The 14872-nt window shown below is 46.4% G+C and overlaps 1 protein-coding gene across 1 annotated transcript; it reads right to left on the bottom strand.

Annotated features, from left to right (window-relative positions):
* Positions 1–1143: 1143 nt before the first annotated feature.
* LOC112947449 (D-beta-hydroxybutyrate dehydrogenase, mitochondrial) lies at positions 1144–14596 on the bottom strand. The gene is made up of 6 exons (XM_026039539.1): positions 14461–14596; positions 11862–11934; positions 10245–10355; positions 5374–5515; positions 3313–3465; positions 1144–2798 (listed from the first exon to the last, which is right to left on the bottom strand). Exons 1-6 carry the CDS (start codon positions 14541–14543, stop codon positions 2329–2331), a joined length of 1032 nt encoding a protein of 343 aa, XP_025895324.1. The 5' UTR covers positions 14544–14596; the 3' UTR covers positions 1144–2328.
* Between the last annotated feature and the right edge of the window lie 276 nt (positions 14597–14872).

Below are 14872 nucleotides of genomic sequence, written 5' to 3'. Positions count from 1 at the left end.
TCTCACCAGGGGAAGTGTTACCAGTGAGTTGCGCATATGATTCCCAGGCCTGTTCCCTCAGACCTAGCTGGAAGCCACTCTCTTTTCAGTCAGTACCTGAAATGCCAGCAGCTACATACATGCTTTGGCCCCCCAACACGGTGGCTGWGCAGCTGAACTATCTTATATTTAATTTAGTATGTAATCCTTACACTTAGTTTAATTCTTGCATTAAGTTCGGCCGGGACAGGCATCCCGGGCTCAGCTATTTGACACGGCCTGCCCTGACGTGGTTCCCTTCGCTCTCATCTGTGCAGAGCAGCCTGTTCCTGCGCTGCTGGCCCAGGACAGCGACGGCCTCAGCAGGGTGGAAGGCAGAGCCTCGGGGAAGCTGCCACAACACAGCCCAACACGAGAGGAGCCCAAGCCCAACCTCTGCCCAGGAGCTGGAGCTGAGGCACCGACCAGCTCTGGGCGGCAGCAGAACTTGGGACCAGCCCTCCCCTCTTTGGTATCATTTTCCGTGTAACYGGGAAACGCCAGCACTGCATCTGAATAATGTGTTGATAACGGGTCACYAAATGCTTGTTTCAAATGCAACATTCACTCCCCTCTGAAAGAGAACAAAAAGTTCTGAAAGTGGGCAGAACTTCATGATTTCCTCATTAGGGCTTGGAACAAGATGTAAGAGCTGCAGTTAAAATTACCCCATTTTTTGCTGCCTCCCACCACACCAGTGAAAGCTATTTTCGGTTAAGCGTCTTTCCCTGGAAAGCGCTGGAGATGATCCGCTCCTCCTCCCGGGAACTGAGGCAGGTCTCACCCCGCTGCTGCGCGCGGAGCTCCGATGCACGCTGGCCGCTGACTTCAGCCTCTCAACAAAGCACTTGGGTGTAACAGTAGATTTGRAAAAACAAAGCACGTGAGTTTTCATCTTCAAAATTAAAAAAAAAGAGAAAGCCTCTGAATTTTGTTAACATTAATGTACACATTTATTAAGCCAAAGGAGTTTGTTCACGTACTCTCAACTTGTCACAGTACGCTACTAGGGCGCATGAAATCCCTTCTCTTCAACTCTGCTAACAATGGTTATTTTAATTACTTTTGTTACCTTTTAAGCTTAAAAAATTAACTTTCAACATTTCCCCATGAAAGACTCTTTTGTGTTTTTTTTTTCTTTTCTTACAGTACAAAACAAATAATTCTCAGACATGTAAACATACCCAGCATGGAAATTAAATTGCTCTGGAGGTTAGTTTTACTGTGCTATGGACATTCTGTTAGATTGATACCAGGTTTTGTGCGTTTTGGCTCAATGACTCCTTCAATGACAGATTCTATCACCTGCACTGCAATACTGTCTAGAGGCCCCAGGTAGGATTAAGGCCCTTCTGTGCAAGGTGCTGTACAAATACTTCATGGAGTAGTAACTTGGAGGTCCCTGGTCAGAATGGTGTTTGTGAATGTGACCATAATGCTCCTGGCTTCCCTGTGGCCAGCTGTGATCCTCACAAGTTATAGAAACTGGAGTGAAACCCTATTCCAAACTAAACCTGGAGCTGAGGTTCAATTACTGTTGAAGAGAAGAGAAATGTCACTACGGGCCAACCCTGCTGCCTGCAGTGCTGTGGGTAAAGCTGCTCACACGCATGGGAATGCTCGGATGAGTAAGAAACRCCTGTGAGAAAGGTCTGCAGGATTGAGTCCCTGGTTCACTACCTTGTTGCAAGCAATCACGCAGAGAAGCRGAGCGCTTCCTCGTCCATTTAAATTTACTGGGTAAAACTCAAAGACAGGAAAGGACGGGGTCATTTGCTCAGCTGCAGCACTCTATGTTTGCAGTTCTGAACCTTGAATTAAAGGAGCTTCTGCTCTACCTCAGGCTTCTGTCAGCAGCCTTGGCAAAGTCTATTGGACGCATCAGGAGGTAACGTTTCACTGCTACAAAACAGAGGACTCTGCTTTATGGAGTGAAGGCTGCATCCTAGGCAGGAATTCTAAAGACTGTGTACAATCACTGGCAAAAATTGTTATGAAAGCACTTTGGAGCAATCACAATTTAAATAATGATTTTAACTTGACAGCTGAGGTGGAAAACAAAAAAGATTACATGAAATAAATAGCAAGGAAACAATGTTCGTGCACAAATATAATATATTCCTGCCCACAAAGTATCCCTTGTGAATTACTGCCCCTTAGGTTATGTCAGATGTTTAAAGGAACCCTTTAGAGCTAAAATACAGTACTCTGAATTGAGGTTAGAAAAATTAAAAAATGGCTAATAGGAACTGTGTACAATGCTCTCTCTCAAGCAGGTTTCCCACCTTGGTAGCCCAGGAGTGTGAGGCCTCAATAGACGTAGAGGCGGTCGGAGATGGCCGCCGGCATGTGCGTCATGATCTGCATGCGCAGCCACCAGTAGTAATCCATGGGGTGGTAGCGGGTGTAGGGCGCCGTGGCGGTGAGCGCGTGGGCGACGCTCTCGATGACGGGCGACGTGTCGGTGGAGCCGCTGTTGCAGTACGTCTCCATCTTGCTCACCTGCTCGTCGAAGTACTTCCTGCCATAGTCCTTGCGCACGATCTCGGGGAGCTCGTCCCACATCTTGTCAGCTATGGCTTTGATGCGCTCGGGGCTGTACAGGTTCGTGGCAGCGATGAAGTTTCCGGGCTCCACGATGCTGACCATGACACCCTGGGGCTGCATCTCGTAGCGCAGGCAGTCGGAGAAGGCTTCCACACCGAACTTGGTGATGCAGTAGGGGGAGCGGGCAGGGCTGCCCATGCGCCCCATCATGCTGCTGATGTTCACCACACGACCTGGGCAGAGGTCAGGCAAACCACAGCTGTGATGCCTGCGCAGGGCAGACCCCTGGCATGCACCCCAGCATGGGCACCCACCTGCCTGCTGTGCCCCCAGCAGCTGCCYGGCAGACACACGAGCCGAGGGCTCCAACAGAGCTTTGCTGCCCTGGGCAAGAGCCCTCGGACAGGACACAGGTCCACTGCAGGGCGCGCCCAGCTCGCTCCATCTGAGCGCACAGGGACACGGTGACACACCTAGCTCAGTGCTACAGGAAACAAGGAGCAACGCAAAGATGCAGGATAAAATCTGCACGGGGAGAAACAGGGCTGCTCAGCAGCAATAAGGACTGAGCAGAGCCAAGAGGAAGCAGYGGAAAGGGAAACTGTCGCCACCAAGGCCACACTGCTCCTCGGCAGGGCACAGCATCACGCGCAGGCAGCGCGGCACAGCCCTGCGGGCAGGACACCCTCACAGCACAGCCGAGCAGAGCGCCCAGCCCCACCGCGCACGGCGCCGGCGCCCACTCACCTTTTGATCTGCGGATGAGCGGCAGGAAGGCCTTGGTGGTGCGCACGGTCCCCCACAGGTTTACTTCAGCCACTTCCATGTACGTATCCATGCTGGTGAACTCGACCTCCCCGAACGTGGAGATCCCAGCRTTGTTAACCAGCCCCCAGAGTCCTGGAAAGTAACATCAAGCAAAAGGCTTTACTTCTGTGAGACCGATGGCCTCAGGAAAGGCCTTGCTCATGCGGTACCAAAGCACTTAATAGAGTTTTTCATTAAGACCTGTCACAATGAAAGGCAGACAGGAGAGAAGCCAGAGCAGACCTCGGTCTCCTGGGCAAACATAATCACAGTGAGGTTTTTCTGTTCTGTTTCCCAACACTGCAGTCAAACTGCTGCGAATAAGGATGCCACTGAGTTCTGAGCCAACAGAGAATTCAACCATGTGTATGCAGTCTGGCCTTGCCATTTTCTTTTCATCCCTAGTGATTTTTGAAAGAAGCAAAATAGTTTCTGAATGCAAACAGTAATAATAGAAGAGACCTTGTAAGAAACAAGAGATCGACTCTTTTGAAGTGAAATCCTCTGTGTCATCATAAAAAACTCGAATGACTGCAATGCTGGGAAGGATCATGTGGCATGGGTGGGCATGCATACCATGGCCTCTCCCTTTTATCCTGCTGTAACCCAGATGACAACTGCTGCAGCTACCAAGTCATCTGGCAAATAAAAAGAAGGATTAGAAAGGAACTTGGAATAATTCAGACTCCTTTCATACAGTTTCCTAATTATATTCCTAACTGCTCAGCCTACGTATTAAACAGCCTCTTCTGCTACTTCAAAGTGAGCTGTTAATGCCAAAGCCCCGTGAAAAGCTCTAAGATAGTAATTAGCAAACAATCAGGTCCTTAGTCTGTGTCTTTGACTAGCTCTATGAACATCTTTTGAACTGCCAAAAACTTCAGTGATGAAGGCCCCCACAGAGGATCTGCATGCCCAGTAAATAAGGAGACAGGTCCAACAACTTGCTCTTCTTCACATAAGTAGAAGAGAAAAAGGCACAGGCGAGCTGTGCATGTGTAGGAAAGGAAGCAGAGCTCATGCTCTGTAATCCATGCTCTGCTATCACAGATCAATGTCAAGAGTCACACAGACAACCAACTTGCATTCCCCAGCTGAACACAGCAAAGCTAAGAGCACTTGCACTGACAGCTCCTGGCCATGCAGCTTTGAACTTGCCAAGTGCTCAGTGTCCTGCTCCTGATCCAGTGCTGAGCTCCGGGCACGCGAACTCAGGCTCCAGCAGCTCCCTTTCCAACTGAGCAGTGTGACACAGGACAAGCTGGTTTCTGCCAGCAGACTTAGCAGGGACTCCGCAGGTAGTGGTGTTGAGAGAGATGCAGATGTTTTCCCAGCCCAATCCAGACTAGGGAAGAGCCCCGTTTGAGGCATGCTCGCGCAGCGGCCGCGCTGCAGCGCCGGCAGCACCACCTGCTGCACAGCGCAGGACAGGCCAGGCCTGGGCCGCTCGCCAGGAGGACGCTCTGCCTGCTCCCAATCCGCTGCTAGATGTAAGCCCTGGTGCTCCCGAGCTGCCTCCCTGGCAGGGACAGACCAGTCCCTGGAAAAGGGCTAACGTTTGTGTACTGAGCACCGGTCGTAGTGCCACCCAAAGGCGTTGAAACACTGGCAAAACTTGACCAGACTGATCACAGAAACCCCCTCCACCCAGCAGAGATCACCCTGCAAGTAAGTTATAATCAACTTCTAGTCATATAAAAGACAGTTAARCCCAAGGCTCTGAAACAGCCATATGATTTCTGCTAAGGTCCCCATTAAGACCTAGCCAGTAAGTTGGAGTTCTTTTTGCAGATACCGTTTTAGGTGACAAGCAGGGAGCTGCTTTTTGAAACAACACAGAATGTAAACAGGCCAGTTGTTTTGCACTGTTTCTCCTCAAAGCTTTGTGCCCTTCAGTGGCTCGGCAAGTTTTCGAAATATCTCTGAAAATGCTGTAAGGCTCCACCGAGAGAGCTCTTGCAACCACCTTCCATGTGACAGTAGTCTCCTGAGTGCACCCACCTTTCTCGGGATCCTCCAGGCTGTTGTTCACGTGCTCCACTGCGCGGTCCACCTCTTTGCTATCGCACACATTGAGTTGGACAGTTCTCATTCGATCGCTCTTCATGTCGTCGAGCTCCTTGGAGCCACCCTCTCCCTTGTCCTAGGTGACAGAAGTGAGCTGCTTTGAATCTGCACAAGACCCCTTACAGGAAGAGGAAAGATGCAGAGCAACCACCAGACCAAGCAAAGGGGAGTGCACAGGCCAGCTGCAGAACAGCCAGGGCAGGTCTGCAGCTCTGAGAGGAACAGCTCAAGCTGCTCCTGAAGAACATCATCCCTCTGCATCTCTGTATGGTCACCAGCTCTGTCACTGAGCCATCTGTACAGATCTGGCCAGCAAAAATGCAGCTAGAGCAGGACCTAGCCCAGCAAAGTAACTCCTGCCCATGGTGAGTTTGTGAGGTGAGGCTATGTCGCACTGTGGCCGCCCCGGGAACATGGTGCCCTGCTCTGAGGCCTTGCACGCGGGGCACAGCAGAGCACGGGGTAGGGCTGTGGTMCCTAACCACACACCCTGCACACACTTCTCGGTCACGCTGCCARCACAGGCGGCCACAGCTCCATGGGAGAGACTGCCGCACGCTGCGCTTCTTAATGCTCCATGTCTGCAGCTCCCGCGGTCTGGAAGGGAATCTATGGGCACCAACTGACTCCTCTGGAGCCTTGCTGCCAGGCACCTGCTCCGACTGCCTGGGAGCAGGTTTCCCAGGAAAAAGGGTCTTTTCCATTGTCTGCTTTTCCCCTCTCTTCCTCCAGGAGCTCTTTCTCCTTCCCAGTTCTTATCTCTACTCCTTTAATATTAGCTGAGAGCAACAAAATCCGCCTATGTAGGATATAGAAAAACATGATACATGTACATATACATACAAACAGATATACACATATATATCTCCAATCACAGTTTGGGCATGTAAYTGCAGCCAACCCTTGAGCCACCTTTCACATAGTCTGGTGCTACCAGCAGCAGGGCTGTCCTGCTGGRTCTGCCACTGGAGCAACCTGCACCTCAGCCCAGCTCAGTCAGCTACAGCGCTACTGGCACCCAGAAGATGAAGGTCTTGGGGGGATCTCCCTCATTTGCTTTCCTGATTATGGGYTACGGGACTGTGCTGGCATCTGCAGGGCTTCTTTGTAGGGGGTGGCAAACATCTGACTTTGAAAATAAACACTTCTTTGAAACATCCCTGTCTCTGCTGTAGAAAAACAAAACAAAACAAAAAAAACCCTCCCTCTGTTCCCTCAACATAATGTCTCAAGAGGAGAAACCTTTCACTAACTTAAGTGCTTGATGTGTCCTCTTTGCTCTTCTCCATTCCTCCTTATTCTGCTGCAAGCTGTTAATAAGGATTAGTGTTTGTCCTTAGCAGAAGGCATCTGCCACGCTCTCCTCACACAAAAGCATACTGCATACCAAATGTAGGAGTTAAAATCATGCATAGCTTAGTGATGTTTGGTTTTACGATGACTAAAAGCAATGTTCTGTGCTAATTTTGTTGCTCACTCAAACCCACTTTGGTACCAAAGCCAGTTAACATGGCAAGGGATTAAAGAGCACACAAATGGCAYATGTGGGAATGCCAAAGGAGAATCAGTAAATGCAATCGGGCAAATYCCTCGGGACCAGCAGATAGGGCTTGAGGGAAGATAGAGAACAGCAAGGCTGAGGTGCTTCTCCCCAAATCCCAGTCTGCAAAGTGCTGAGAAATTACCTTGCAGAGAAGAAAACACCAGAGCCACTATGARAAAGCAGAGTGGGACAGGCACATGTTGGAAATTTTGGCAAGAGGTGCATAGCTGTGAATAGCTGAATATGCATAGTCAATATGAAGTGAATAATGAATATGCATAGCTATGCATTGAATCAAGCTGTAGGCGTGATTCTGAAACATCTAACTTGGACCACAGCAAAGCAGCAGCCTTAGAGGCGTCCTCAGCACTACTAGAACTTCACAGCCTTCTGTTGCTCCTGCACAGGCCTGACATGCCAATGTCCCTCCTACTGSCCCAGTCACACTGCTAAATGCTTGGCCAGGGAGCCCCTGCAGTTCTGACCAAGGACTGGACTTCAGACACTGTCCCGGGCCCACAGGATTATTCCCTCTGCTCCTTGGAAAGCACACAGGGTGATGTTTAAGGCACTCTGTACTAGGTCTTGCTGTCCTGGCACAGGACAGAGCCCACCCCACGTACCCTGCTCCCTTCAACAGCAGTGCAAGGACCTTCTCAGGCTATGTGCAGAGACCAGTGCATCTCCACTGACTTTAAAGCAAGAGCCAGTCTCACCTTTTTAAAATGCACACTGCCTCCCCATCTTCCCCTCTGGAGCCCACCCTGGATTTCTGCCTCTGTGTCCCTGAAGTATTAAAGGGCTTGMACAGCCCTGCAGTAACTTGCCTGCATCCTGGCTTGCTCAGATGGTGGCTGGTGGACACGGCAAGCCCCACCAGGCTTGAGCACACAAAGCAAACAGAAACTCCACCACAACCTTGACAGCCATGACAAACACTACACATGCCCACAGGCAACAGATATTGATGGAAAAAATACCTTCTTCACCTTTTGATAGCTGGCTCCTACAGCTATTAACCAAAGAGGAAAAAATAAGAGAGCTGCAGTGCAATAGATCATTGGGTCCAGTCTGYCACTATCATCAGCAATGAAGCATGAATCCAATTCTCATGTGAACATATTGGCCGCAAAAATATGAAGAAGAATCTGCATGTGAAATATACACCTCCAAAGACAAAGCAGCCAGAAGCACAGATGCATCCTTGGGCTCTGCTCAGTCACAGCTTTAAACATCTCTCTCCATTTGCTCTGGTTTCCTTCAGGGGTGCTCAGGATGTGGCCATGTTAGGAAACTTTTCCTACGGAAGTGCTAGCACTGCACTCACTTTGTGTCTGCATGTAGAAAAGGAGGCCCCTACAGAGAGGACATAATGGTCCCCCACCAGCCTCTCAACAGGTAGCTCTGCTCTCACAAAGCCACCTCAAACAGCCTTTTCCTCTCAGTCAGTGCTCAGTGAAACATATTCATTTTAAAAGCAAAAGATGATGCTTCTTATTTCCAGCTATGCTTCTGTATAGAATCTGTGCAGAACACACTGGGCCTTTCTTCTCTGTCCTTAAGGTGAGCATTAGCAATGACAACATTCTGATGAGATTCTTCTTATAGTTTTGCTAATGAAGCCTGTGACACAACAGAAAGCAGCTCATTCTCCTGGGGTTGTTTTGATTCTACAGGGCTAAGAATTTGGTTTTCTTCATGAACTATATAACTTGAAGACACATAGGAGACACGCGATTAGGGAGCTTTGGCATTTTTATAGTGTTTTTCTGATGATAACCGCTCTTAGCAATCCAGCCATGGTTGCAAAAATTTTGGAGCATGAGAGGCAAGTCTAGCTAAAAATGCAACATTGAATTACAGTGATACAGAAAAGGATTCTGCTGATTTCGATGAAGAAATAAACGCTGGCCAAAGCCTAAAAGAGTTCTGGTGTGCTGCTTTGCCTCAATGTGGGCTGGCAGTGTCACAGGCAAAGACTCTGCAGCAASAGGCATTCAGCAGCACATGTACGGAAAGCACCATAGTGGAGAGGGGCTTCAGAGACAGTTAACCAGACACRTACTGAAAATCATGCCCTTCTCATATCTCAGAGGGAGGAAGTGAAACTCAGAAGTAACTTCGCTGCTCTGAAATTTTTGGCTACTGTCAACATCTGAGCGGATTAATATTCAAGTTCTGTAATGTCAATCTTTAATTATAAAAGCTGAACAGAGCTATTTTCAAAAAAAAAAAAAAAAGTGTTCTTCTCTTCCTCCGCCCAGAAATCTTTTGAAAAACATTAATTTCAATTAAAATATTGTCTTGTTCTACTGCGAAGCCTGTAGAGGGAGCCCACGTTAATAAATAAATCCTTGACCACAAGGGGCAGAGCTATTCGAACATAAACTCAGTTGAAAAAAAGTGGAGCAGAAAAAACTAATATTTTAAGCAATACTTCATAATAATGGAAAGATTAATAGCAGAAAATGTATTAATAATATTAAAAATATCTGGCAATGTCTTTTCAAAGACTATAGCAATAACAGATTTACAGCAATCAATGAGCTACAAGATTAGGATCAAGATAACGACCCACCTCAGGATATCCTGAGGATTAAGTTGGTTTCTCTCAGAAAATGGCCAGGCAGTTAAAAAAATGCAACTGCGACAGAGAGGCTAAGGCTCTTTTTTCTTTAATTCTCCATTGCCAGACAGCTCAGATTGCCATACAAAGTTGCCCTGGAAAATGTATCCTGACTGTCACTAACMTATTGTTAGCCCAACTCTGCTCTCATTTGCACTAGGGGACTCTGTTGACTTCACAGCAATTTCAGGAGACTCTCGGTGCACAACTGAAGAACGGCTGCCCTCAGCATGCAGAGAGATAAAGCAATAGCAGGATATGGAGAGATACAGGAATATCATATATCCTAAAATCATTGTTGGCTTGCTGGTTGTCACAATTAATCAAAGCTATGCATAAATTTATATTATTTCAGAGTCAGTCCAAAGATGCAGACTTAACTTGACCCTACAGTTTGCTTATAGATAAACCAACAAATTTAAATTTGTTTTCTAGCCAGWGTCTTAGCCATAGCACTATCTTAAGACTCCGATGAGAATCCTCCAAACACTGCGCAGGCCTGGTTCTGGTCTGAGCCAGTTCATCCTCCATGAAGATCAAACATCCTCCCTCTCCTCAGTGAAAAACTGTGAAGTGAGTGAAACACTGGATTTGTGCATGGGCCACAGGTGAAAAATAAAATTTTGCTTTCCTTACCTTTTGCAGGCAACCAGCATAAATAATAAAGCCTTTGGCATGCAGGTGCTTGGCCAGGGCAAATCCAAAGCCTGAATCACAACCCGTTATAAGCACAGCTCTGCTGCCAATCTGCAAAACAAAGCAAAGCAAACAAAAGCACTATAATTGAGTGCTTGGAATGAATGACTTGTAGCACACAGAACAAAATTATGTCCGTAGCCAGGAGCAGTACATTTCGGGGAYGTTCTCTACACCCATTGCCAGCCTATCACAACTCAGTACCTCCTGAAGACAGGAAACCTTTATTTTTGGAAGCACTCCAGTGAGGCAGGATTCCTGGCCTCCCGAAACAAAGAGAAGCTCAGCAGTGCTGGCAACAGGCTGCCACGGCCAAAAGGTCAAACAAACTGCCAAACCCTTGCAGCTCATTCACATCTCAAAGCCTGAAAATATAGTGGACAGTTCCCYAAAAATGCTCCCTCTTCCACAGGAACTGCTCCAGTATGTGCAGGGATAAGCACAGCACCAGGAATATATCAGTCTACTCTCCTGTTCCATACAGCCTGTAGGTGGTGTGGAAGACCAGCTTCACCAAACTCGCTGGAGGAACAAGGGTTGAACTACCTGACTGCTCACTCATCTTATCCCTCAAGCAAATAATTTTCTGGTGCTGGGTTTTAAAAGCTATGCAAATTCAATAGGTTTACTATTTGGAATTAAGATCTATTGGTCATTTGTAYTTTTGCCTTAATTTTCCAACCTGTAATTTAAACAGAAGCTCACCTTTTTCCTTTCCCAAACCCTTAGAGCAAACCAAAAAGAAGCAGCATTTAACTAATACATTAAAAGATGAATAGTATCAAACATTCTAGTAACAACGGGTGTATTAGCACCAAGATGCTGCTGTGGGTGGGATTAGGTAATAACTATTTGCCATTCACTCCAACTTGCCATTATTTAGAAATGGAAATTTGGCCTTCCCCATTATATAGCAGGACTCAGAGTGACATAAGTGTCACACCTGAATCCTCTGAGGCTGTCATGGGCTTACAGAGGGAAATGAAGATATGTATATGCTCTAGCATTTATTCAATACCGAGTCATCTGTCACAAGACAGGCAAATGGCAAAAATTCTCCCCTCCTTTTGCCTGGCACTGTTCCTGGCAGACTAGTGACATCAAGGAAAGGGCGATGAAGGAAGGGGTCACTTTCCACACTCAAAAGCGAGGATAACACCAATTTACTCACATATCTCCATACCACCGTTCTCAGGAAGAAAAGCTTTCTTAAAAACCTGTCATGCAAATTCCCTCCACTCTAAAGGGGAAGATTTCATCTGCTGAGTTCCAAATTTAGAACCCCCCCCCCGCCATTAGTCTGATTGTTTATTTCCATCCTTAGCAGCATGTACCACGCTACGTCAACAGGAGCTCTGCACTAGGAAAGAATGTGGAATATGTTGGAAAGGTCCAGCTCAGAATCCTTCCAGCAGATTATAAAAATATTTTCATCCCCAGTATTCAGGGATTTAAAAAAAAAAAAAAAAAAAAAAAAAAAAAAAAAAAAAAAAAAAAAAAAAAAAAAAAAAAAACAGCTCAGCAAAACTGGTTCCAAGAAATCACAGTCACACTCACCTGATCCACTTCACTTGCATAAGAGCGGCTGCTGCAGGGGGACAAGAGAGGGAAGCAAAACCTTTGCACAGGCCTGTGAGGATAAAAAAGAAAAAAAAGAAGAATCAGGCATGGAATATCTCRCCTGCAGCCTCGTGCTGCAGCATATGCTTAAGGAGAGGGTATTGCTGATGGACGCAGTATGTGCTGTCATTTGAGAAGGCAGGAGCTGGTCTCGAGTTTTCCTTGGTTTGAGTCTGCGTGTCTCCTACCTTGTAAACCACTGCTTTCTAAAAAGACCTTGTTGCTACTTCCAGCTGTTTGGATATACTGAGATTTCTACAATAGCCCCTGGTCTGAAGGCACGGGGCAGTCTCTTCCTGTGAAGCGGGCAATGTACAAAGTTTCCATTTCCCAACAGCAACACTTACATTTAGAGTGACACAAAGCTGGCTTAATGGAAACTGTTCATTTTCTTTCTGATGAAAACATACTGCTGTGGCATTGTTTGATCCCCAACTTCAGGTTCACTTTGCTCAGATCTACCTCACAGCTTTTATGCGCAGCTCCACCTTTGTGTCACCTTGGGTAACAGTTCTTCCTCTCCAGTGTCTGTCCCCAGCAGCTACTCAGGCAGATCTCATATCCCCTCTTTGTAACTGTTTAAGCTAAGAGTCATCATAGCTTTGAGCAATACCTGCCACGTAGATGAAACTCTTCTGTACAGTGTGTCCGACTCGCAAGAAAATACATTGTGTTTGCAAATGCAGACCAGAGCAAAGCAACAGTGCATTCCAGAAAATCAGCACCTAATCAGCAAAGCTAAACTAGCTGAGGCACCACACTCACAGTTCTTGCTATCGTTCATCACAACTAGGCCAGGACAACACATCAGAATGACCTTAACCATCCGTCCTTGCCAGCTACCTGCCTGGATTTTATCAGTCTGRTTTTGTGTGTTTTCCTTTGGACGCTGCCATCATTCCCCTATAGCCTTCCAACTTTCCACTAGACTTGTTGCATTTCAGCTGCCCTCTGGTTTGKCTGTCTGACAACCCAGTAGAGCCTAAGTTCCAGGCAGCTCTTCTGCCTTGTGAGTGTCCCTTCCCAATCACGATTATCTTCTGCTCAGACAGCAGATGCACCCAGGGTGACCTGAGCCACCTGAACAGCTTCTGAAGGAGCTTGGCTGCACCTTGAGACTACCAGGCCAAAAGGGTCTAAAAGGCAGAAACTTTGATTCAGATACAAATGCCCTCCTTGCTGAAAGACGATTTACAATAAGTGAACCCAGTCCACTCACCTCTATCCTGCATCCATTCATCTCTTCTTTGCCTAATTTTGAGTGTCACAAGCCCTATCTCTTGCAATAGCAATGGCAACATTAAATAATTACTGCAGGCCCATCCTGGCTATGTATAACATGACTGATTTTGATCTTTCAGCTCAACACTAAGTTCCTTTGTGTGTCTCAAAGTGCCTGGAAATGTTCATAATACATTTTAGTTACATTAAGATCATTYTTATTTTTCCATGTCATCTCTGGGCCAGTTATTTCACTACAGCACACTGATTTGCTGCTCTCTAATCACAGYGAACTCTAGAGAATAACTACTTGACATTCTGTCTACCTTGACCTGAAGATAAGGGAGCAAAATAAATGCTGGCTACTGATCAGCAGAAATGTCATCAGAGGAAATTCCTAAGATATGTGTCTGATGTTAACCTCCCCACTCCGCTTCCACGTACATTAATGTAGCAAGAACCATTTTTTGTCATTCTATGTAATTGTGTTCTAGATACCACTACAAGACCTTTAAACTGCACAGACAGAATCAATATTCATTTGTATTTTTAAGAAATTTCCTTCTGGTGCAGCTTAGATCTCTTGTGTAGCAGACAAAAGAGATTTCACAGAAAAGAGTAAGTTATTAGAGACTTCCCATCTTACATCTAACAACTGTCTGTGTTACAGGAGTCATTCCTGCATGTCACAGTGCTGGACACTACCAGCAACAAAAACAGAACCCTACTGATGGGAACAGTTTTCGCTCAGCAAGCCACAGGCCATTTTTAAATGGCTTGYTGATAATTTCCAGTGCACACAGTCCTGTTTGCCATGAAATAAAGCCTGTGAAATCACTTGGCTTACTCAGAGTTTGGAATAATAGGGTCCCCTTCAAACACCAGTAGAAAGGGATTTTTTCAGGGCTAGGAGTTAGAAGCAGGTGGGTAATTTTCTGTTCAGGTTCAGAACAAAAATCATCTTCATTACTCAACCCACTCCCCTCTCTCACAAAACTCCTCCTGCTCAACTTTCTCTTTTCATTTTATACGATTCATTATCTCTTTAATGGAGTCACAAGAACATGTGACTGTTCTTTGCTGAGTAGCAAGGCCTACCTGCTGATATTGAGGAATGAGTACTTACTAAGCATTGAATTAACACTCTGCTCAACTCTCTGATTGCAGATGACTGCACAGGTGTTRAAAATCTTCTTGCCAAACCCTGCTCTCATATATAATGCACCCTCTAAAAATATACACTGCCAATGAAATCAAATGAGCCCTCAGCAAGAGGTTTATGCAAGACCTCACTCTTCTCCATCAGGTTTCTTACCTGCAGCCACTCCCTGGGTCCTTCACATTCAGGGCTTTCACAGAGAAGCTCAGGAGAGGCCGGGACAGTCTGGTTGCCAACATCCTTTCAGTTAACTCACTCTACCAGCAGCAACACTGCTCTTCCTTGGCTCTGCAATACAAGATAGCACCTCTCTTGGTCAGTTATTTTGTAAGTCATCCTGACTCCCTGTATTTTAACAGGAAAACAAAATCCAAAGGAACTCAACTTCTCCTCTTGTAGGACCTCACAYGGAGGTCAACAGCTTCACTCACCTCAAACTGCCCTTAAAGGTTATAAGCAAACTTCCCTTTGTTCACTGTTCCTTAAACAGTACTATCTGAAACAGCTAAAATTAGGTTACTTATGGTTGCAGTATATTCCTTTAGGTAAGTTATGTGAAGAGAGAGGA

This window comes from Nothoprocta perdicaria, unplaced genomic scaffold, assembly GCF_003342845.1.
Source record: "Nothoprocta perdicaria isolate Ctin4 unplaced genomic scaffold, notPer1 scaffold_232, whole genome shotgun sequence".
NCBI lineage: Eukaryota > Metazoa > Chordata > Aves > Tinamiformes > Tinamidae > Nothoprocta > Nothoprocta perdicaria.
This window is presented reverse-complemented; position numbering and strand designations above follow the sequence as displayed.